This window comes from Lagopus leucura, unplaced genomic scaffold (assembly GCF_019238085.1).
Source record: "Lagopus leucura isolate 7727_CA_CO unplaced genomic scaffold, USGS_WTPT01 Super-Scaffold_100008, whole genome shotgun sequence".
In the NCBI taxonomy this organism is placed as follows: Eukaryota; Metazoa; Chordata; class Aves; order Galliformes; family Phasianidae; genus Lagopus; species Lagopus leucura.
The window spans coordinates 12,172,403-12,196,161 of NW_024962265.1; the positions used below are offsets into that span (position 1 = coordinate 12,172,403).

The 23,759-nt window shown below is 38.2% G+C and overlaps 1 protein-coding gene across 3 annotated transcripts in view; it reads right to left on the minus strand.

Moving 5' to 3' along the window:
- Positions 1–3,959: 3,959 nt before the first annotated feature.
- ORC5 (origin recognition complex subunit 5) overlaps positions 3,960–23,759 on the minus strand; it is a 69,134-nt gene continuing 49,334 nt past the window's right edge. For 2 of the 3 annotated variants that reach the window (XM_042872866.1, XM_042872864.1), the window contains exons 14-15: positions 9,535–9,647; positions 5,473–6,026 (exon numbers count right to left, since the gene is read on the minus strand). In XM_042872866.1, the coding sequence (XP_042728800.1) occupies positions 5,981–6,026; positions 9,535–9,647 (159 nt within the window). In that variant the 3' untranslated portion in view covers positions 5,473–5,980. Of the gene's footprint in view, positions 4,036–5,472; positions 6,027–9,534; positions 9,648–23,759 lie in introns of those variants that run through there. The other variant, XM_042872865.1, reaches the window with a different exon arrangement.

Here is a 23,759-nt window from a genome sequence, read left to right on the forward strand (position 1 = left end):
TTTGCAGAAAACTGACAAGCTTTTTTCTTTTTTTTTTTTTAATGCATCCTTAGGGAATAATCAAAAATTGCATGGGAAACATTGCTGTGGGATAATGGGATGGGCATTCCTCCAGGTGTCTGCAATTCAGAACTGCTGGAGCTGCAGGGGAGTATCATCATAGGTCCCCTTTGAAGATCATAGAACCATGGAATCAGTTCAGTGGGAAGGGATCTTTAAATTTCATCCAGACCAACTCCCCTGCAATGAACAGGGACCCCTACAGCTAGAGCAGGTGCTCAGAGACCCATGAAGCCAACCTTCAGTGTCTCCAGAGATGGGGCATCCACCACCTCTCTGGACAACCTGTTCCGGAGCCTCACCACTGATGAATGAAAGGTTACTCCTTGCTAAGCTCTTTCCAGCCAGGATTTAGAAATATCTGTATGAAAACTCTCATTGCCTGTCTGAAGGCAGATGAAGTGCACAGCCGTTGCACTCCCAGTTCATGAGCACCAGAAAAGCCAGCTAGCAAAGCTCTGTTATCCAGCCCTACTGGTCCTACCTTATTCCCAGTACCTTCATCTGAACTCAAATATCTAAACATCTTCTGAATTTATATACTTACATACTTCCCTGAGCAAGAATCAAAAGCAAAGGAAGTATTTGTGCATTAAAAATCCTATTCTGCTGAAAATCCATGTGTGCCAGGAAAGCAGAACATATGTACTGAATGCATTTCTGAGTGCATTCAGAGAGAAGTGCACTTTTGCTTTGCTGCTCATGACAAATCACATTCTACACTAGGCTGGGTCTTGTTGCCATTTTTCATCAACATTTCATCAAAATCCAACAAACTTGTAAAACAAACATCAACAAGACAACCAGCTGCATAGTCATCATGGCACGATGTGCTTAATCAAATTTTGGAAAAAACAACATTGCTGAAGCCAAACACCTGCTCTAGTCAACTCTAGTTGTCTCTAGTCAACACTCGTGAACACCCACACAAGTGTTGGCAGGACAAGGGACATTATGAGACAACAGGATGCTCCAACAACGTGCACCCACGGCACAGACAGCCCACTGCAGGCTGCCCACTTTGCTAGCTCAGTGGATGCTTTGAACCAAGTGGAAGAAGAGTTAGGGACACTTTCTGGTACTCTGGACTGCCCTTTTCTCTGTTCTACTCTTCCACTGGTTCCTCTGATCAGCTCTAAGAAAGCTGCTCTCTTGCTCAGTTCGAGGGAAAAGGGGTTATTTATTTACAGAGGAGGAGGCAACAAAGTACAATCCATTACAACATCTCAAACATTAAATCCACCTATGCTACTTTGGGCATGAAGCTGTTTCTCAAAGATGACCTTGCTATTGGACAGTGAATTACTTGCTTAACCTAAACAGCATGGAAACAGGAATGGGCACAGGCTGACTCAACAAATCACCTTGGTCTTACTTGTAAGCTTCTTAATACTAGAAGCCCAAATATTTACAAATACGTGGCTTTTCAAATGTATAGCTGATATATTGCCAATGTCCAACAACAAGCAGTATGATATGCAACTTCTTGTTCCAGCAGAAACTGCCACTGACGTTGAGAAACCAGAAGGTACCGTCACATCAGCAGCATTAAATCCTGGATGGAAGAAATCTTCTGTTTCCAAACCGGGCAGACTGAAGCACATAGCATGCCTAACTCCAGGCAATCCCTAGCAACCTGCTGTTCCTTGCTCTTCTGTGCTACCTCTGCCAATGGAGGTGCAGAGGGAATATCTAATCCTGCGATATTCAACCGTCCGCGTGTTGCTTACAGGTCACAGACATGTAATATCTCCTACGTTCCTGCTGGGAATCCCATCCTTCACACTATTTTCCTGGCATGGCTGTCTGCTCCAGTTAGAAGGAAGCAAGGAGCGCCTGAATGGGCTTGGCAAATCTACTTGGATACTGGAAAAATTTCACCAAGGAAAAAATGGATCTATGCTCACATATGTAAATCATGGTGTATAGCAGCACCAGATGTCAGAAAATGTTCAAGTAACCAATTCACTTCTTTTAACTAACAAAAAATCAGAGAACAGCCACAGGGATTATTATGGTCAGCGCAGGGAGCTCTGGGAGAAGCAGAACAAATTTCCTTCATACTAAATGAGGATGCACTCTTACAAGACTCTTTTAAAAAGAAAATCTCTATTCTATTGGTATGAAAATGCAGCTGTTGATGAAGTCGGGTATTTAAGGGCACGAATACCTCTGCAGCTTTGTGATAGGTACAATTCTTTCCCCATTACTTTCTTCTTCTAAAAATAAGACGCAGCTCCAGTGGATGTGTGGACCAGGCACTACATATAGGTACTCTGAATTTATAATCTTTGAAGTATTTTAATACTTTTTGAATGGCAAACTATTAAAAAAAATCCTGGTATTCTTTAAATAAATTCTCCTGCACTGAAGTACTGAGGATTTCTCTTGCTCTGCATCTTTTGCAAGCTCTCAAATTCACTCGTAGGACCAGTGCAATTCTAGTCCTGGGGAGGCTGAAGCCCAAGACTTCACCCGTGAAAAGGTCTTAAACTGAAATATTGCTAGGGTACATAACAGGACACTCAGCAGTAATTTATAAACTCATTGATATGGATATATAGAGGTATTTCTAGTTTGTTAGAACAAATTCCACTATCCATCATCAGCATAGTTATAGCCCACATCCATCATCCACACCTCAGTCACCTTGCTCATTCTCATTCTGCTGATTCAGTTTTAAGTTTTATATCACTTGATAGAAATCTTTCAAAAAGGTCACAAAATTGCATTTAGTGAAAGGACAGCAGTTCCAGGTAAGGGATCCCCAGTAACTACTCCTTCTCCAGGTAACTGTTTAGTCCAATTAACTACACCCCACAGCTATCTGTAGCCTCAGCCTCCAGATTTACACTGGTAATGATCATCATGCTAGCGAGGAAGAAATCGCACTACAAAACATATCTGCAGCATTACATTTCCTCAGCGCCCATTTTCTAAGGCCCATACTTTGTGTCACCCATTCTCTGTGTCCCAAAAAAGGGGTTTAGTAGTTCTGACTGTCTGATCTTCTATCTGGGATTAATGGGATTGCAGATAAGGTTGGACAACCAAATGAACACACTCGCTGCAATGCTAATGGAACATCTTTCCAGCAGCAACCCAAACCAGAACTTACTGTGATCGGTTTTGTTCCACACTCAAACATCTGCAAAGGCACATCAGTTCTGAAACAGCATGTTTAGTACTTTCCATGTACATTGCCTGTGTGTTGCCTAGCACCTAGAAATTAAGTCCTCAACTGGTTCTGCTCTTGATCTCTTTTTAAAAAAGATATGGGAACAATGAAGAAGAAACATCACTTACCTATACATGTGGGCTGATTTATAACATCCAACTGAATTTTAACATCAAAACAATGCTGTGCATTTCATTAAGTGCTATTACAAGCACTTACATGTGTTTATGGATTCACATAGTTAAAAATACTAAGATTTTGGAATTGATTTAACCATACAACATTGACTTGGGGTCAACTTGCTTTTATATCAGAGCAAAAGACCATTATGTTTGTTTTTTCTTTTTTGTTTGAAGCCTTTGACTTTTGCGTCTTCTATCAATGTACATCATCAACAGCATTAAAAACATTCCTGAAATGATCAGGCATTAGTCCAAGTGGTAAAAATCCTTCTGGTGGGATATTAGATATAAACATTGCACGACTCCGAGATGACAAAGCTTTTTTATGCATCCTTATACTCACCCAGGATGCATTCCATGTTCTCCTTGTATTCTGTTTGCACGCATTCTCTAGAACTATTTGATTATTTCTGATATTTTTATGCAGGGTAGTTTGAAGTGTTATACTATTCAGAACTTGCTGTTGGTAGTAAAACTTTCCAAAGAAGTGCTTCTTAGAAGACTGACTTGGTAGGTGCTTTGGTTTTCAGCCGTGCTGGCGACCATTGAGCAGGACCTTCATAAGCTGGCACTGTCCTTCTCCAGCAGTACAGCCCCATCTCCCTTTGTTGAAAGCTGTAAAAAAAGGTCAGTTGCAGAATTTTCAAAATGTTGTGACTTGAGTGTTGTAGGACTTCATAAATTAGTATCAATCACATTATGTTTCACATATCCAAGTGTAATCCACATCAGATATCTGGAAAAGCTATGATGCATGGCTGTTTCTCTGCGTGGGCTAGTGTAGATGTAACAGCTCAAACTTCCTTCGTCAATTTTCAGCCCTTGGTAGTCAGGCCAAGCACAAGCACAAGAGCTGAGCTGAGACCATCACAAGCTCCAAAAAAAGAAGGAGCTGTAAAGTTTAGTCCCAAGAACAATTTGCATACATTTTTATTAGTAAAAATAAAAGTAGGCAATAAACATTTTGAAACAGGTCATGTATTTGCATCCATTTATTTCAGCAAGGGTGACAAATGTTGCCACCTCATGGACAGGTGCAGGGTTTGAAGTAGCTCAGCAGTCGGAAGGAAAACGGATCACACAGATGACTCATTGCTGCCCTTTCACATTCTCCCGAGGAGGGAAATGACAGCTTGGCCAGAAGGATGCTTCTGTTGCTTAGATTCACCTGGAACTCCTTCATCTGAGTCCAAATCCAGAAGCAGAAGCCTGGCTATACATTCACAATTGGAAAAAAAAAAATAAATAGAAAGAGCTACACACGTTCAGGGTATTTGACCATCTCCAATATCAAGACAAACATGTAGTTTTCTTTTTAGAAATCCATAGTGGTCAACACACGACGTAGCTGGTCTTAAACTATTAAAGAGTCAAAGGCAAGCATTAAGGAACAAAATTCCCAAATAACAGGCTGTGGGGCCCTGAGTCTTCGAGATGGTGAAAAAAGCTTTAGATTTATGAAGACAATAATCCTTAAGAGGGCCAGTGGATTTCAGTACTCTACAGAGGTAACACCAGCTGGGACTCCTCTGCTTGTAAATTGGAGACAAATATAGTTTCACTATATGTTTCCAAAATCAAAGCTTTATGCTGTTACAGAATTACATTGATTATTCTTTATTACACCTTGCTTGGGCAACCACTACAGGAATACTTTGTCAACTGCTGAACCTCTCCCTTTCCGATGGAACGGCAGCTGTGCCACACTTCTCTATAGGACAGGCAGTGTTACAAAAACCACCACAGTGTGCATCTTAAATTATATTCTTTAAAACAGTATTATAATTAGCACTCCACAGAATTGGAGCTTAAAGGGAATGTAAAATGTTGAAGAAAAAAAAAACCTTTCAAGTTCAACATCACGTTAGAATTTCATGAATCAACGAGTTTTTAAAAGCAAGTATCATAAAAATAGATTCATAGTCAACATTTATGAGTGGTCTGAAAAAGGACAGTATGATGATTAATTGGGAGTTCCCAATCACTGTGATCTCCGTATAACAGTGTAACACTCTGCCTACGAATGACTGAAGAGAAAGCATTTATACCAGCTTGATTTTAAATATTTTGCTTTTATTTATTGTATTTCACTGCTCCACTCTTCTAAAATGGTAGCCTCAGGAAAAGCTACTTTGGCAGGCAATTGGAAAGATTCCTGTGGAGAGGAAGTGAAAAGACTGGGCATACAAACAAGGGCTGCTGCCATGTTCAAAGCACTGGGGAGAGTTCATAGAGCAAAATGCAGTCCTAAGTAAATGGGTTTCAGGCAATTTCAGTGTTAAGATAACATCATTAAGAGTAGAACAGATTGTGCTCAAACCCTGCTGTTTATAATTAACACATTGCTTCCAAATACTCCAGGGTCCCCGGTAAATAGTCTTCTGCTCAGATCTACCCAGACCAATCAGAATATTTTCATCAGAATCCATGCTGGGCCAGCACCTGTTTGGACAAATCCAAGAGAGCCAAAATACTCCTCATTCTGGCCAGCTAAGTAGAGAGATGAACACAGCTTGCCTTAGTCATTGTCACAGTGTCCATATGGCTGTGAAGCTTGTTTTCACAAGAAATCGTACAAGTACTTTATTATGTCGAAGTTCACAGTCCTATAAACAAAAACACAGTATATTTGAGCAAGCATCGTAACAGTGCTAAGACTTCAACCTGCTTGGAGACAGATATGTGAGACACAGCACTATCAAAATCAAGGAATATCTCCAAATAAAAGCCATTGAGATTTAATTTTTAACTTAATTTTTAATTAAGTTCCTAGCTTCTATTTATTCAAGTTTTGTTAAGTTTGAAAAAAATAAAGCAGCTTTCTAGCAACAACTGATTCTTATTCCAGTCATTAAGCAGCAAAAATATCTAAGTAAATGCATTTTCATATGGTAAATATGATATTCCTGTTGGCGATGCAAAGTTGCAGCCTTTTATGCTATTGAATGTTTTGTTCATTTTCCAAACCACCTGTTTTACCATGTACTACATAACTCCTTCATCTCCACTCATTTGCAGTCTGTGTTCTTTCAGTCTTGACACTAGTTGACCCATATTGGTAGCTAAATTTGAAAAATCCGAGAACACTACTCAATAGGATAGAAGATTTTAATGTATACTTTTATACTTCAATAGCAGGCAGAATGAACAGCAGTAAAATAAAACATATAATTATTTTTTTTGTCTTCAAACTCATTCTGTCATGCATCTAACACTCAGACTTTGAGATTTACTGCCTGAACAAATAACACAAATTACTGCATATAATGGCAAGGATAAAATTAAAAGTTTTTTTGGTTTTTGTGTTTTTAAGTATTCAACGATTCAAAAATAACTGTTCTCAATGCTAAGTGAGATTAACTGTCTGAATGTCTTATTTTCTAGGCTGCAATCATTTAATATTCTCTACTCACACACTGTTCTGTAACCCACTTTTCAAGAAGTTTTTATAGAACAACACGTTGAGAAGAGAAAAAGTTCAGAAATCCCCATGATACCTAATAAGATATAAGGTGTTGGAGTCTACCTAATAATCCAATGGCAAAACTGAAGGAAATTAAATGCCACTGTTAGATTCATATTACCTTATGTTGCTCAATAAAAATGCTAGTTATAAAGCAGAAACAAACTGCATTGTAACAAACATCAACCTTATTAGCTAACTGGAACTCAGCCACTGTCATAAGAACAAGATCATTAGAGACTATATGAAAAGCTTCATGACGTTCTATGAACATTAAGTCATTCTTACTTCAGCTACAGAAAGATTATGAACTTGAGTTTGAGATCTGTTTATCAGAAATGAAAAGTTTCTTAAAAAGAAATGCCTCAACTGACTTGAACTGAAAATGTAAATACTACATAGTAAAAAGCATGGGAATTTATCTGCAAAGGCTGAACGTATGTAACAGAACAGAGAGAGACATGGAGCTCTATAGTATTAAACTGAAAGACCCTGGATTGGAAGAGGTTACCACACTAAAAGCCACCTGAAAGTCAACTAAGTTTGCTACTCTTTTTCAAAAGCAGGTGTGTTTTGGCTTAAAAAAAAAAAAAAAAAAGCTGACTCCATTCTTGCTCTAGATAAATAAATAGATAAATAAATAAATGCTGAATACCTTGAATAGGGGTGGGGAGAGGAAGAAGAGAGCACAATTGCCTGCCCTACTCTCTTGCAGAAATAAGTTTGTCCAGCAGCAACATTGAAATGCTAACAAGGATGAGATCTTTGAGGGTTTTGATGACTAAAGTTATTTTAGTGCTACTGTAGTAACGGAGATGAAAGAATCAGGAGACAGTCTGCTTACTCAAACTGTACTGTGGTTGAAATGCCAAAGTAGTTCCATTTCTTCCACTTCTTCCATTTGTGGTTAAAAACTACAGGCAGCTGCAACGTTAGAGCACAGCTAGCCAATGATCATACATTCAGCCTTTAGCAAGTCTCATCAAGACAAGGGAGAAACCCATTTATTGTGGCTTCATGAAACTTTTAATCTCAACTATGTCTTTTTTAAGGATATAATAAAGACAGTGGGTTGGAAAAAAACTCAAAAATGTGTAACAAAGGAATAATCACAGAAAAAAACAAAACAGGATTAAAGAAAAGTCCAACTTTAAAATGTCAGATCACTTAAATGGACCTATTTGTGCAGCTTATACACATTCCCAAATTACTTGGGGGTGGGGAGGGAATTGCTGACTTCTTCATAACTTGTATGAAGAATCAGTCAGGATACATGCATGCACATCTGACCTAAAGGCCAGAGCAATGTGCTGTGCACTGAGGTTTGAAGTGACAACTTCTCTATCAACTTTCTCTGTTAAACATGAGCTGCATAGCCCAAGTTTTGGTCCTGTTTTCTCTCCACCTGTACTGTATGGCAACTCTAATGGAGTCCACAAATGTTCAAAGGATGTTGAAGTTGTAGGCGAAGGCCATCGTTTCAAGTGTCTGAATTTGAGAACTCATAGTACAGAGTTTAGAACTGGTTTCTGTACTCATAGTAAGTCAGAGCAGAAGCAAGAGCATGGGGATGTCTGCACACAGTGATCCATGTTGCTAAACAGATGGTCTGCTGTACTTGGTACCAGTGGGAGCTTTTTCAGGGCATCATTCACATGTGACTTTATTGCGGGGAACAGCAAATTGATGTAGCAAAGCCCTGGAGATGCTAGCAGTTATGGCCCAGCCAGGTCTGAACAAGATGAAGTTTTGCTTCACTGTGCCTGTGTGGTTCACTGACCGGACTATCAGACATTTCGTAGCTCAAGGAATCAACTTGTGTACTGAGGATAGGGGATATAGTCTGAAACACAGATTCCTCTGAAGTCCCATATTACAGAGGAGAGGTGGCCTTCATAACCTTTTCCTTTTTGCCACGTCATTCCTGGGCTCTGGTCTGGCTACATATTCTTTTACCAAGACCTGCTAATTGAGCTGGCTGCAGCAACATGTGTGAGGTAATACTGTTTGGATTTCATGTCAGTGAGACATCAGTTGGATCGCTGCCTATATATTGCATGCAGTTTTGTCTGTAATTTATCACCATCTCTCCTGATGCATCTGGAACTGCTCTCCAACTCCCAGACTGAAGGCTTTGAAGGAACAGGTAATTACTACCTTTGACGTATTTACACTGAATTACTGAATTAGTCTGTATTAACTACAGAAGACAGACAACATGGAAGATTTCTTATAAAGTAGGCAGCTTTTGTATAAGTTGTAAAATAACACTTCTGAGAATTAAATATCAGTTTGGACTTTAATACCATAACGTGTCTCTGGTAATAAAATGGATTGCTGTTTTAGATCAGTATATTCACAGGAAGTTCCTGACTTTCATTAAACACAGAGACAGTATGTTACTATGACACACTAAAGCAGTTCCCTGGCCTACTCCTGTCACTCTAAGATAGCTGTTTTTCAAAACAGGATTGAAACTTATCTCAAGTTCAACACCTCCTGTAGATAAGACTCATTCACTCATTCTTCAAAGATATCCACAGATACCCATTCTGATCTGCAGAGAGCTAACATAAAGACTGGGAAAAATACAGGTTTTAAGTCCCATTCAGACTGGCACATATAACACTAAGGGTCTCTAGAAGGCTCACCGGGCAATAGCTCTGATGAAGTCCAGAGATACGGTACATTTGTATCGGGGTCCATCAAGCTGGTCATTGTTGCCAACCACGGACAACAACTGGAGAGTCACAAGGGAGGTGATCTGCAAACAAGAAACATCAGTAATATTAATCATTTTTGCTAACATGAAGAGCAGTGGCAATCTTTTTTTTTCCTATTTGTCATCAGTGTGTCTTCCCAAGTTACAATATTCTCATACTTCAGAAAGTTACTCTTAGTTTCTCACTGATTTTCACATAGTCCTGGAACTAGAAAACTCAGGAATGTTTGTACATTTTCTCTATGACATTTTCAGCACAGGCAGTGAGGCATACAAGCTAAATCCTTCAAATCAAAGTTATTCTGGAGTTCCGATCAGAGAGAGGAAGATCTTGGGGGAGAATAACAGGCATGAAGTGAACATCTTCCAAATCTCTGCCTGACAGCCAGGACAGACTTTGATTCTCTTTCCTTTGTATCTGAAGACCTCCTCATCAATTTTCACACTCGAAGTTGAATTTTCTTGTTCCAGCTCATACCACATTTTGAACAGATGGTTAGTATCACTCTATTCCAGCTAAAAGAAAGGAATTCAAAGGTCAGAAAGAAAATGCCTGAAGACCACGTGCTTAAAATAAGTAATGCCTGAAAGGACAGAAATTTGCCTATAACAACTCATGCAGTGCCTTGGCAGAGCTGCCGATTATTGCAGCGGTACAGCAATGTACCAGCATATTTGTCACTGTCTTCTTCTTCCCAGGGATGACTGCAGTATCACCGAAGTGCAGTCAAAGGACGTCAGCACTGAATGCAGTCAGGCTATTCTGCCTCAGGAAAGAATCCTGCAGTGATTCTGCTGCCGCCCTGCCACCACCCCTGGGAAAGAAATAGGTAAAAGCAGAGAACGAGAAAATATTTCCCTAGCCTTTGCAAAAGATGCTGCTGACAACTCAGTGCAACAAGAATTGGTATCTCAGCACAGCCCTACTTTTCAGAAAACAAACAAGCAATCACCACCACAAAACAAAAGGCTATGATCTGCTTCTGTGTAAAGATAATACAGTAAGGAATATCTGAAGCATGAACGTATTGAGAAAGAGCATCAATTCAAAACTTTAAGGAAGCATGTGCTATAAAAGATAGCAAGTATCAGAATCAATTAAAAAAAACCCAAACTCAGTAATAACCCCACTTTTCCACTGGAAGTGAACTTTGTCTTCAAAAGTGTGCCAAAACTTGCAGGAGGTACAAATTTCCCTCATGTGGACATGATATGAAAAAATGACACTTGTGGAGAATAGAAAAAAATACAAGCATCAAGAGTGAGGCAATCTTTTACATGAGTTTGTGCTTAACTTTCTTTATATGGCATTAGGCAACAGTAATTAGGATGTCATCTTTCTGTAAGGTATTTGGAGTCTGGTTAAGGAACACAGGCCTCTCTCTGCTCACCAAGACAAAGACTTAATTCAGCTCAGTAAATCACATTAAAGAGAAGCAGATGATTTACAAATTATTAGTGCTGAAAGCTTAAGAAAACTGAACTTGCTATAGTGTACATGGCTCAAAACACAGATCATTAATCATTTTGGACTTGTCGTTGAATAGTAACCTATCTCAAACTTGTTATGTGTTTGTTTTCTTAGAATACTCATGAGTTTGAAAGCATATTTTTCTACACTCTTCATCCAACAAAGTCTTTATTAGCTAGTGAAGAAACACAATGTAGTAGTCTGCTGTTGCAATTACTGTTTTACATCCCAGTGCCCTATTACTGCCTAATCACTTCTGTGATATGCACTTGCAGCTGGCCTCATGTTCAGGAATTACCAGTGAAGGAACTGCAGAAGGCCCCTCAAAGCTTCCAGTGAGCCCAGCAAAAGCCTAGAGATAGCTTGGAGCTATTGCAGTTTTGTGAGATGCAATAGTGACTTTGCTGCTGCATTGCAAATGTTCCAGCCATGATTTAATAGCAAATCATAATTGATTTTTTTCCAACTATCACCAAATGCCACATATGTAACATAAGGTCAGCAGTATAAAATTCCTCACTGAAGGCTGACACTAGAAATCCAAAAGCGTCAGACTACAGGAGAAGTTTCATTAATGTTTCAGACCCAATACTACCAGACACAAGGTTTTTGATCATGTCAGAATTAGTTAGTAAGCAAGCCACATTCTACTCATTTCTTTGAAAAGTCCTCCACTTATTTAGCTTAATAAAAATGTCATCATAGTGAATGTCTGAACACTGAGCTCCGTAGTTGAGACTGCTTAAAAAGGAAGAAGTAGACAGAATTGCTGTTTTCAATTCATGCATGTTTTTAATTAATTCAGGTAGGAAACAGCTCTCTCCCTGAAGGGGCTCAGAACTGACAAAAACAGAGTCCATATCTCAGGGAAGCAGCCCTGGGATCAGGCCACCTACAGAAAGTCAAAGGTTACATTCCAGAATTCCTAACTTGCGAGTCTTCAGAGTAGAATTCAAGACCTAGCTAGATATCTGCTCCGTACATGGAGACAGGCAGAGATCTCAGGAGGACACATGCAAGAGCCTCCATGTGGTTCTGTGGGCAGCAGCCCAGAGCTCTGTTTGCACAGCTTTCTCAACAGGTTCAGGAAAAATCAAAACCAAGGGTTTTATGAGGGTTCTGTCACACAGCAATAACTTTTTTTGGTTTGCTTGTTTCCTGTTTTATACAAATACAACACAACACCTCCATGGATAGGCCAGCGACAGAACGGGGTGATGCACACTTCTGGCAGTAAGCTGTTTTGTCAGAAGATTCAGTTTTGCTACAACTGGAATTAAGTCCCTGAAGCATTTTGCACTCAACCCATCTATCTAGATCTGATTCATAGGAAAGATGACTTTCTTCATCAGTTATTATATCATCTAGGTCACAGAAGGCTCGATTTTCCCTCACATTAGGGATTTGGGCTCCCTTAGCTGAGCATCTGGAACTTACCTGGGGCATGGGTAACTTCAGAGGTAATCTATTCTTAAATGAAGAAATGTCATCATATTTGGAAAAAATAAAAGAGTAATTATACTTCTTAGCACAAAGAAGTGTTCAAAGCTTTTTTTTTTTTTTTTCCCTCCTTAAACACTGTGCATTCAGTGGCTGCATTTCATTGTCACAAAAGCTGGAAAAAAACATCTGGCAAGAAGAGCCTAGCAACTAGCCAGAAGAATTGTGTGGGTGACATAAAAGAAGAATATTTACTGAGAATCTTCTGAACAAAGGAAATTACAGTTGGGAGAAATATTTTAAAGCTATTCATAAAATTAAAGTTCTATGTGGCAATAATTTAACACCAGCAAAAGCTAATAAGTAAATGGAATTTTCTACAAGAGGAACAAGAAAATTTAAAGAAAAGTTAACGGAAAGAGAAAAAAGAATAGGTGTCATTTTTATGTTCTAAAATAAACCAGGACCGAGCTTTCTTCGGAATGCATTTATGTGAGAAACCTGCTGCTGAAAGCCTGGCTGCAAGGTGGGAATACCCACACATACATGGCCAGTTGTTGCTGCAGTGACCCCTCAGAATGCTTCTGAAGATTCGCTGGTCAGAGACAGACATGGAGAAACCTCTGGAAAAAACACAGAGTCACCCACCAGCCATCCTTAAAGGCTGCCTTTTTCCTATCAGCCTGAGCTAACAGACGGCCTTGCATCATTCCCCCAGAGAAACAAAGGCAGGCTTTGTTAGCATGCTGCTGCGAGGGGGCAAGAAGAATTCCAGAAGTGAAAGCTGTCCATGGGGAAAGGCCAGGCTCTTCCCATCGACACGGCATGCCTGAAAGCACTGACAGAGGTGCAGAACACAACTGAATTCAGAACAGAGGTACAGGCACACAAAGGTTTGGTTTGGTTCCGTAACAACAGACTACCTCAGGAAGAAGTCTGGATAAATCGTGTGGCATATCTTGAAGTTAATGGATAAAACTAAAGTGAGAAAATGATGTTGACTGCTATAAGAGATGTGACTGAAGTATCACCAAGTGGAACACTCTAAACTGGACTAGACAAAATTCTATTGAAAAATACTGCTTTAGGAACCAATCTCAAACTGGCAGAGATGTACTGGATGATCTACAGGGTATTTTTCATCTCCACAGTCTACAATTTCTAATTACCTTGCTGTACTATTAACCACAACTCTTAAGTCTCGGTTACTTTCTGAAACTGACAGCTTTAACCTATTTTATGATTCTGAACCTCAAACCAGTCAAGGTATTAAGAACTTCCATAATTTAAGCTATAATACTCAAACAAGAGTACTGTATTATTTCACAATCATTAAAATCTATATGCACCCATGTACTCTGCAGTACCGCCACCACACAGCTCTCAAAGCACAAATCAGCTTGTGCACTTGTTCAAACCCCACTGCTGCTTGTAGTTCAACTCAGGCACACGATAAAGCTGCAGCTGCTCAGCAAGACAGTCTGAAAACCAGATGCTATTTAGAAAGCACCTTTCAGTCAGCATGACTGCAGAACCAGTCTCCTGGAGCTGAATTCAATGACCCCAGCACGAATTACGTGAGCAGAAAAAACAACCACTCAAAATGATTTCAATTAAAATTATATCCAGAGTATGTTCAGTGTGCCAGCCCTGGTAGGAAAGCCAACAAAAGGGAAGTTAACGATAGAAATAGCAATTAGATATATTTAAGCCAGCAACTGATCAAAACTGTTGTTATAAAAATTATTAAAAGTAAATCAATATTTTTCTGAATGCTTACACTTTAACAGACAGTTAAATACTTTGTAAAGTATTTTGTCAAATTTTCCATTGGTAGCGAGTCAAAGTTTCCATTCTCAGTAGCACTCCAATATTTCTAACTACACCATACCATTCTTGCCTTATTCTTTACCCTGTCAAACTTCTTACAGCCTTTAAGTGTACAGTTAAAGGTTCACTACTATAAGCTTCGGTTGTCATCTTTGTCTCAGCTTAAATTATTCCTTCTCTCTTTCAACCATCTTCTGAATGTAACCCTAATGTTTCTGGCCAAAGCCAGAGAGATATCCCAGACATGGCTCCAGGGGAGGAACACTGTTGTCTTCCCACTGGTAACACACAGGGTGTCTCAACAAGATGCTGCAGTGCATGGCAGATATATTTGTCCCTGCTGTGCAACTGTAAGGTATCCAATCCCCTTTAGAAGCCCTTTTTTTCTTTTTTTCTACGAATACTTGTGCTGTTAAGTTCCCCCCCCCCATATCAGTTATTTTTGCATTGCTTTTCATATTCTTCTGTTGACTCTATACATCACACCACATACATTTTAAGTAATCTCTGCACATATCATCAATGGGTTGACAGTACTTTACAGAAGACTTTCTCAGATGGAGCAATCAGATCACTGGCACTGATAATTAACCTGAACAAGACAAAAATGGTGGCAAATTCCAGATGTGACAGCACAATTGTCACTAAATGTTCAACAAGTGAGCTCAGACCACTTTGTTACTTCTAAAATCTTATGCTGCTTAGGCTTGCTGTTTTTTTTTGTGGTTTTTTTTTTTAACTTTTTATTTTTATACCCATTTAAGAATTGTAAAATATTTGCTTTCTCAATATGCTTAGCTGTTACCAGGTTGCACTTTTGACAGCATGGCAGGCAGGGAGATTTGCATCATATTCTCTTTTAAAAACTATCACGCAATCTCCCTACAATTCTACTTTCAGCTTTCAATCTTAAGTATTTCCTGGATCATGATCATGCTGTGTTATTGAAACCATTAGGTCACAGCATTTTTTTCATGAGTGCACTATGTTTTATCATAAAAGCAAGAAACATTTTCTCTCTAACACAATGACTCCCATAGAAGACTTTTCCAGAATCCTAGGAAATTTGCTTCGGGTTCTTAACTCATTTCATTCAGGACCAATTTACATGAGCACAGTGCTTTTAGTCAAATCTTTGGCACTTGTTATTCTGCATCTCTGTATTATGGTCATCTCTGACTTCATTTATAGATTTAAACAAGTTACACTTTTGGCTCTTTCTTTGGCCATTGTCCCATTGGTAGCTCAGTCCTTCACTAAGACAGACAAAACTTTCAACAGTTCTTACACTTTTAAAAAGATGATCCTTCTGTTTTCAGCAAAAATGTTTACTTACTCTTGAATTTTATGCTGCTCAGCCCACTAGTTTGTACCATACCATCTTAAACGTCTTTCAGGAACATCTTCAAGTAGAAAACTTTCTTAAGCCCATGGTGTAGAATCTTGAATGTTTACATTACAAAATTCCTTCAGTTTCCGTTATATGGGTCATAACCACCATTCCCATATGGTATTTTTCCCACTGTATAAACAATGTGTATCACTTGCCTTGTTGTACTCTGTCTAACTTTGCGTCCCACTTACGCTAAATATTTGACAAAACGTGCTGCTGATCTCATAGGCTGATTCAAGGCGTAAGTGTGAATCTTTCACTTTTTTTCCTTCTCCCCTCCTCCCGTCCTGTAAATCACTCACCTTTCAGACCATTTCAGCATACTAGAAGCTTTCTATTTCTACTACACTCCTGTAAATCAGCTTCCTTGATGGCTTTTCTCTTCAATCACAAGTAAAGCCTATGTATTTTTTTCCTTCAAGAAGACATCCTTACCTTTCCCTAGAATTTATATTCTTTTTTATAATCAATTCTCTTCAAATCTGTCATCTACATCTTTTTGTTTGGTGACTATTTAATTTATAGAATCACAGAATGGCTCAGATACCTGCAAATCTTGAGTCATCAGCGCAGCATCCTTTCATCTCTCCTTTACCATATTCCCACCCGTACTTTCTCATTATCTCTAGCCTTCACATCTTCACTTTCAAAAATCATTAAAAAAAAATCCACAACTTTTTAAAATGCAGTGAAAACAAGGCTCCTGTTTAATGGATACTGAAACAAGGTTCAGTAAACACCCCAGGAAAATAAAAAGGCAAGATAAAAAAGTAAGCAACAAAAGCACAGGAGGTGGCATTTCTTCAAATATGCAGTTAGTCTGTGGCACACCTGGCCACTGGAAGTTCAGTGAGGTGATACAGGGTTTTATGAAGTTAAGAAAGTAGCTTAATACAATCCATACAACCATGGGCTGTTAAACACAAAGACTGTCAAATCTGCAGCAAACAGCTGAGCCACACAGAGTGAGAAGCTGTAATGTATGCCAGACAAATTCATCCTATGTTTGCCAGTTGTATATTCTTCCCTACATGTCTGATATGAACTAGTAGCTGTTAAGACACATTCACCAGAGGTTATATAATAAATCAATAAATATCAACAAAATCTGATCTTCTACATCCTATTACTCTGTATTTCCCCTTCACCCTTCTCTTGGGTCTCCACATGAACTTTCTCAATATTAATCACCCTATTTTCTCCACAGCCTGCAGTCTGGGGAAAAAAGTAAAAATAAAATTTGCTTCTTCCTACCAGCTTCCAGAGAAGTGTCAGATATCTCAAAAGCAGTGAGAGCATTTGTCTTGCCCACTATAATTGTCACAATAACAGAACTTTCTGAAAGCAATTCAATGATTCATTTATTCATTTTTGAACTATTCTTAGATGGTTCTCCAGAATTATAAATGAATTTATTCTCCATTATTTTTACTTGGTAGATAAATTTGGAGAAAGATCCTTTTTCTCTTAGAACATTTACTTTAGCATTAATTCAGTGTGCAGAAGGAGAAAGAGAACAATAGAAGGCAATTCACAACGATGTTAAAGTACTTTGTCATCTACCCCGAGAGGCACGCTAAAAATTTGCTTAAATAATTTTATCTCAAAATACATTTCTGTACCCGAGGATATATGTAAATTTCTTTAGAAATTTGCTAGTCTTGGAACAGACTGCAGTTTATTTTGATCCTCCAAAATGCTGAAAAACAAGAGTTGAATGTACTTAAAATCTGCTGGATGCACACACGTTTGAATCATTCCATAACAACCTGGGGAAAGTAGTCCTAACCACAGGGTCTACAGAGACAAGTTGTAGACAGATGATTCAAAAGTACTTGCCTTTCTCTTTTGAATTTTAAAATCAGAGCAAACCAAGATGGTAAAGGGTCAAAAGAACACTTGGGGAATGATGCTTACAGTTCTTTTAATTACTTAAGTCAGGCAGCTTCACAACATGGACGCCAAGCAAAGGCTGGCTATTTTTCAAGGCACAGGCAATGTGGAAGTATCTGTCTGCCTCTCTGTAACCCCACCATCCCAGATTCATTTCCGCAGAGCTCTTACATTCCAAGTGTTTTTCCAGAAGCATTTAAAAAGCTATATTTACAAACATAAGTATGTACACACACACACACACACACACACAGACTGTTTCCCTGAAGAGAACTTTTAATGAAAAAGATACTGAGCACACAATCTTAAATCCTAAACTCCAGTGACTTTTCACCTAGTTGTTAAAATCCCTTATTTACAGCACCTCTGTCCAACAATGGCAGCTGTCTAGATAATGCAAGACAAGTTGGATCCAGAACAGAAGAGACTAACCTTAAACATGTTGTCAAATATGTGTGATAGTGACATGACGTGATACTCATGTTTTAGAAGGCCCCTAAATTTTTAATACTGCCTTCTCAGCAAAATGTAGAGCTGTGTACAACTGCTGACCTTTTACTGCTGTTGGCTTTGAAAAAATAACAGAAGCAATGAGGATTTCTGACTTGAACCAAAAATCAGCACTCACTGATTCACAATGCTGTGAACAGAACTCATGAAATTAAAGGGTAATTCCCATAATGAGATATTTGGGGGCATCTTCTGAGACAAAATTACCTTGCTTTCTCTAAGAAAAAGATTTTCAAAGCCTGTTAACTGCAGTCTATTTTTTTTATGATTATGATAATTAAGTGTTAAAAGAATATTGATCCAAAGCTTATATAAGGAAAAAAGATTTTAAGAATTTTTAATTAAAACAACTGCTCCAGGAAGATTTGACCTAAATACTTCTGAAATACAAAAAACAGACATTTTATCCACAAGGCTAGATAAATGGTAACGTTTACAGTTGTCTGAAGTAGGAGTTTGCTCTGAAAAAATGACAATTTAAAGAAATTTATTTTGTATCTTGGGATTACTAAAATCAAATCTAAAATTGTGTTTACTGGTAAAAATCATAGAATGGACCCAAGATCATCAAGTTCCAACACCACTGCCACCTCCAGATCTGGTACTAGACCAGGCTGCTCATGGCCCCGTCCAACCTTGAAAAAATGTTTCTCCTTGGTTTCTTTCTCATATATGGTTTGTTTCTAACAAGCCCCTCTCCCTTGTCTGCAACCTGCCCTCAAATACATACCACGTGTAAGAGCTCAGTGTCTTTAAAGAACTGCCCACAATAACCTATTGTATCCCAACTACTCAAGAGAAGCACTGCATACACTCGAAATTAACAGTACATACATCTCCACACATTTCAGTGGTTCTATAATAGAAACAGATAGCAATAGAAATAAAAATAGAAATAAATTGTATCACTGAAGTATACAAATACCTCATCCTGGTAAAAATGATCTCTTCTGTTGCAGTGTGCTGTCTCTTGAAAGGAGCAGCAATGCATGCTTAGGAAAGTGTACAATACAACTGTAAGCAAGAGAAATTCTACAACATACACTCCTGGGTAATCTCCATTTCGAGGACGTAAGTAATTACATACAAAATTATTCACACATACGGATCTGATCTGTTGAAATACGGCACTTCATTTTGTTCTCGCATTGTAGAACTGAAGCTAAAAAGATTGCTAAACTGGGAAATTAATGAACCTAATCAACACATTGCAGGAGAAAATGATGATAAGGTTGCATATACTAGGATGAAGACCATCACTCAGTAAGTCAATCATCCTAATTGCTTGAAAAATAACGAAACCCTACTGTAACAGCACAGAAACTAATGGCTGTAATCAACAATAAGAAAATTTTGCTTTGTTTTTTATAAAAATTGATAAGTATGCAGCAAATTTACACTACAATAGTGACTGTGATTTTGTAACATCCATTTGTATTCATCATCCTACAGAAAGTAAAGCTTCCAGTCATCCATGAATTGATGTCATGAAATATTAAAAATTTAACTTCAGTGATCCTTTAAATACCTTTCAGATACAATTGCAAAATATATCTATAAATATCCTTAAGCTTCTTGGATAGAGAACCCTTAAAAGTGGGCACAAGTACTAGCGTTGCATCTTTTATTCAGTTGTACTGTTTCATCAGATAAAGAGCATGAAACATCACCTGTCAGCACAGCGCATCATCTCTTAGCAATTAATTTGAAAGGAAATAGACTGTTCTGCAAACACAACACTGTTTTTGTATGCAGTTTCCATCACAACTGTTAAATTTGCTAGTTACACAGTGTATCACTTAGCTTTCCCAACCTGGGAAAAAATAGCTTCTAACACATTTGGCAAGCACACATGTCAGGTAGAGAAGTTCACAGTCAACCAAGAAAACAGATGAAGTAGTATGCTGTAAATCTGCTAACTATACAGGGTAAAGAATTTAACTCAGTTTTATCTACAGACAAGTAATAAAATGGGAAGAAAATATCCAGGTTGGGATAGAAGAAGAGACAAACTTTGTATCAAGTACTGTTACACTTCAAGTAATCTCTTGAAATTGCTCTTTGAATTGCTCTTGGGAGCAGTGTGTGCATTCCATCTAAATACTGCAAAAGGAAAGTATGGTGTAAGGGCAGTATGCAGCTAATTAGTATTTGTCCTGCCCTTCCAGGATACAAAGATGATACTATTTAGACTGACAGAAACACTCAAAGATACAACCCTCCTTCATAACTTAAAGCATCTTGCTATAAAGTTTGGATTAAAATTGGTGTAGCTAGTGAACACTGACTATATGGCTCCTATATCATTTTATCATCATTTACGGAGCACTGATGTGATGCACAATGCAATTTCTATATGTAGACCAGAAAAGGATTAATGCACAGAAAAACCAGCACAGGACATCCCACTTTAGTTTCAGAGGAATAAAACGCAATCAAAAAAAATGCAAGTCTCAAGTTTCCATGACTAATTAACATTGATTTTTTCAGTTGATGGCTGTGCCACTCATGGTGGTTTTTTATTAATCATTGTGTCAAGACTTTTTTGTAACGTTCAGTGATAGTAAATATGATTTTTGAATGTTATCACCATAAAGAAGGTTATACCCCAGAAAGTATCACGTTGATCACTAAACCAAAAAAAATCCATGCAAGAGATTAATGAAAAGATGGACGCAAAAGTGCAGGAAAGAATCAAACAGTGAGTGAAATCTTTCCATTTTATGGATGAAAGTCACTCTCCCCCTATCTACAGAGGGAGATATAGACTTTATCTACACATATAGCCTATCTCTCTCTATTCTGTCTACTGCAACGAGAAAAACAGGAGAAAAATGAAACCAAAGCAATAAGAGGGGAAGCTGGTATGATTTGGTAAAGGCAATATAAGTGTCTGATGAAAAGTTCCTTGTTGTTCCATTGACTGTGCTATATCTTGAAGACTTTTCCACTCCTTGAAGGTTTTTCACAGAAGCTTTACATAATGGATAAATAAGTCCCAAAGCTATCTTCTGGAATCTCTTTAGTGAGAAGAAATAACTATCCCTCCTGTACCTTTTAACCTGTCCATACAAGAACTACCACTGCAGTCAACAAATGTTTGTAACAAAGAATGGTATCAAAGAATCGGTGGATCAGGGAGCTTTTAGCCTGGTTTTAGCCTGCTGCTTTTCAGTAGGGGAAACTCAAGCAGCAGAGATGAATTGTCGTCTAGGGCTGAAAGCACTCAACTCGAAGGCCTTCCCCTCTGTCACTGAAAACTCAGACTTGCTCTGCCTGAAGTTCTTGACATGCCCAAGATGATTCATTAAAACAGACCACTGGTGGGAACTCGTTATCAGATCGGGACAACCAAACTGTTCCTTCCGAGGTGCCTGGCAGGCTGCACCCTCTTTAATGGTTATACTTGATTTTACTACAAGAAGTAGCAACCTGAGAAGTGACAGTGGAGACTTCCTTCAAAGTCAACAAGTTACTGTTAAAACTACATCCCCAGTATGCAAGGACATCTTTGTGCCTGCATATCTGGTCTGGCAGAGGCACTACACATCATTAACATGGCTGATTTTATCTGCAAAGCGTACTGAGACCTCCTCACCCCAAGAATAATTTAAAGCTACCAACTTCGGAAACTGCACTTCAAAGAATTTCGCACTAAAAAATAAAACAGAATTAATGTTCATAAAAGAAAGACTTTTCTGTCCCTAAAATGATTCCCAATTTATTTTATAACAGAGAAATTATGCAATACGAATGCTACCATGGTAACGACTCACTTTATTCAACAAGAGAAAAAATAATTATCCCAAACCTGTGCATCATGCAAGCACATGCAGTAAATTTAGTGCTGTCCTTTCCCTCCTTGCTATTTTTCCTCTTGCAAAGAGAGACAGATTTTGAATTTATACATTATAGCAAGCCAGGCACCATTTTACTTGTTCCTCCCACTTCTTTGTATATTTTACACCTCTTGAGGGCACGATGTGAAGGACCCACTTACTTACAAAAAGAAAAAGGGATTAATGAATCAGAAATGCTCTTCCCCCTCCTGAGTTAAGTACAGAAGACTCCTATGTAAATGCTTCATGCATTTAAGAAAAAGTGAAGCCCTAAGGCTAGCACAGCACATGCTTAGTATTCACTCAGTATACCGAAACAGGAACCTTACATTTATAGTAAACCAAAAGTTATTAATCTCCAAACATAAATACAATCTGATTTTACTGTTTGGTTCAAATATTCTTTGTGATATTATGGTCTTGACCACATTGTTACATTTTATATACAAGGGGCCATAATATTTTCAGAAGAACAGCATGGATAGAAGCCATACAAATCCAATTACTCTCAATAGAAGTTGTATAGCTAAATCCCTGTGCTTGCCTTTGACATTTTGGAAGCAGTGGGGGAGGTTTTACAAGCAGCGAATGTATTATCCAAAACTCAGTTTTCTCTAAAGAAAAATAAAATAGATAGATGTAGGCATATTCAGATATCAACAAATATTTATGTGACTGTCAGTAAAACCACATTTCCAGCAAAGCAAATGATTTCCTCAGAACTCTACCAAAAATAACAGCATTATCCTGCAACCTGCACAATAAAGCTAAACGCATGTGTGTATTAGTTGGATAAATTATTCTTATTTTACCTCCAGTTTTGATCTTTTTATTTCATTTGCAGTGGATCTGCCTAACAAAATGCTCAGGAATTAATTGAATCTTGTGCTCACAATTAGATGACAACCAAAACAAAGTGTTTGGGATGTATTCAATTTATGTTTTCAAATGTTACCTTAAAGAAGAGACTTGGAAGTGCTGTTCAAAAAAATGATCTTGTTTGCCATGGACCTTCATCACCTTATTTTTCTTAACCATTCCAACAAACTTAACAGTAAAAACAAAAGTACTCTCACCCAACTTCAGCAATTGGTAGATTTCTTCCATTACTGGGGACAATTCATGTTTAAGCACATTCACACACACATGCTGAGAAAAATTTTATTTTAATATGCTGCCTTCATGGAGCTGGAGCTCTCCAAACCATCCAAATACAACTTATTTTGATACACTGAAATGTAAGCTGTCATGGTATATCTTTTGTAAATACACACACACACAACTAAATGTGATTAACACTCCTTATGAAGTTCTTAAGGAAAGGAAAATTCCAATAGTTCTACTAGTAGAACTCACAATTTCATGTAAAAGAGACCACTCTTAGCTACAGACAAATGCCTCCTCTCTTCCCCAAATCTCTCCAGATTAGTAAAAGGATCTCACGTGGTGAGTATAGTATGTAGGTGCTTTTTCCACCTTAAAAGACATTAAAACAAAACCAGTAAGTGTGCATGTTTTAAATGTAATTTAACAATTAAATCACAAGAACGTTATAACTTGAAAAGAAGTACAAATGCTTCATTTTACAGTAACGTAATTTCTGGTACTTTTTGTATGGATACATTTTCCTGTTCAAAAATAATTCACACAAGCACAGCGGAGATGACTTCTTCTTCTGTTAAGTAGGAGCATTAAAACAAACAGACAAAAACAAAACAAACCTCACAGGAAGGTTCAGCCTGCGCAGCCCACGCTACGCAGCGTTTAGAAGTTTTAAA